We start from the raw sequence: 746 nt of genomic DNA, 5'->3' as shown, positions 1-746 counted from the left end.
ACGGGATGTGCCCCCACTGCTAATGAGAATGAATTTGTTGGGCCCATTGTTGCCACATTCTTTTCCTTTTGCTGTCAGTGCTTCTATGATGCTCTGGATATCAGCATTTGGAGGGATGGCCACCACTTGTGTGTTGGGCATGGTAGGATGGTCAATTATCTTTATTCCTGTTGGGAATTTCCGCAGGCCACAGTCCATTTTGTCTCTAGGTTGGCTATTGTGTTGGTCCTCCTGGCTATGCTCCTGCTTAGGAGTCTTTTCATCCTGACCACTGTTCTCATCTCTTGCTGAAGCACTGGATACATCCTTCTGTGGGAGGGTCAGTTTCCGCCTTTTGAGAATTAAGGGCCTGCGAGGGCTGGTCCTCATTATTGATCTGTACAGTCACTCTCCATTGAAAGGGAGAAGAACAAACCCTGCAAAACAAAAGATACAATGTAAGAACACAGAGGGCAGGAACAGCTGGGAAAGGTGCAACAAATCACCACAGGCCTCCCACAGAGCACACGTTCTCAGCAGTTGCTACGAACAAGGAAAATAAAAAATGAAAGCATTTAATAAGGTCGATGAAGCTGTTGGAAAAATAGAACTGTACCTCCTTTCTCCACACCTTGTGTGAGCAGGACAAGAGAGTTATTTGCAGAGTAGATAAATCGCATGACAAGTTGGGAGCCACATAGTACGTAATAATGAGGAAAGTATGTATATGTGCTTTACAGAAAGGAAGGGAGACTGAGACTTAGCTG

General features: G+C 45.3%; 1 protein-coding gene across 1 annotated transcript in view; it reads right to left on the bottom strand.

Annotated features, from left to right (window-relative positions):
* FOXM1 (forkhead box M1) overlaps positions 1-406 on the bottom strand; it is a 7,354-nt gene extending 6,948 nt beyond the window's left edge. The window contains exon 1 of the mRNA XM_009704208.1: positions 1-406. This exon is cut by the window's left edge and continues 199 nt beyond it. Within this exon, the coding sequence (XP_009702510.1) occupies positions 1-369 (369 nt within the window). The 5' untranslated portion in view covers positions 370-406.
* Between the last annotated feature and the right edge of the window lie 340 nt (positions 407-746).

The sequence above is a fragment of the Cariama cristata genome, unplaced genomic scaffold (genome assembly GCF_000690535.1).
Source record: "Cariama cristata isolate BGI_N322 unplaced genomic scaffold, ASM69053v1 scaffold1717, whole genome shotgun sequence".
Taxonomy (NCBI): Eukaryota; Metazoa; Chordata; class Aves; order Cariamiformes; family Cariamidae; genus Cariama; species Cariama cristata.
Note: the sequence above shows the minus strand (reverse complement) of the source record. Positions and strands in the feature narration are given on the sequence as shown.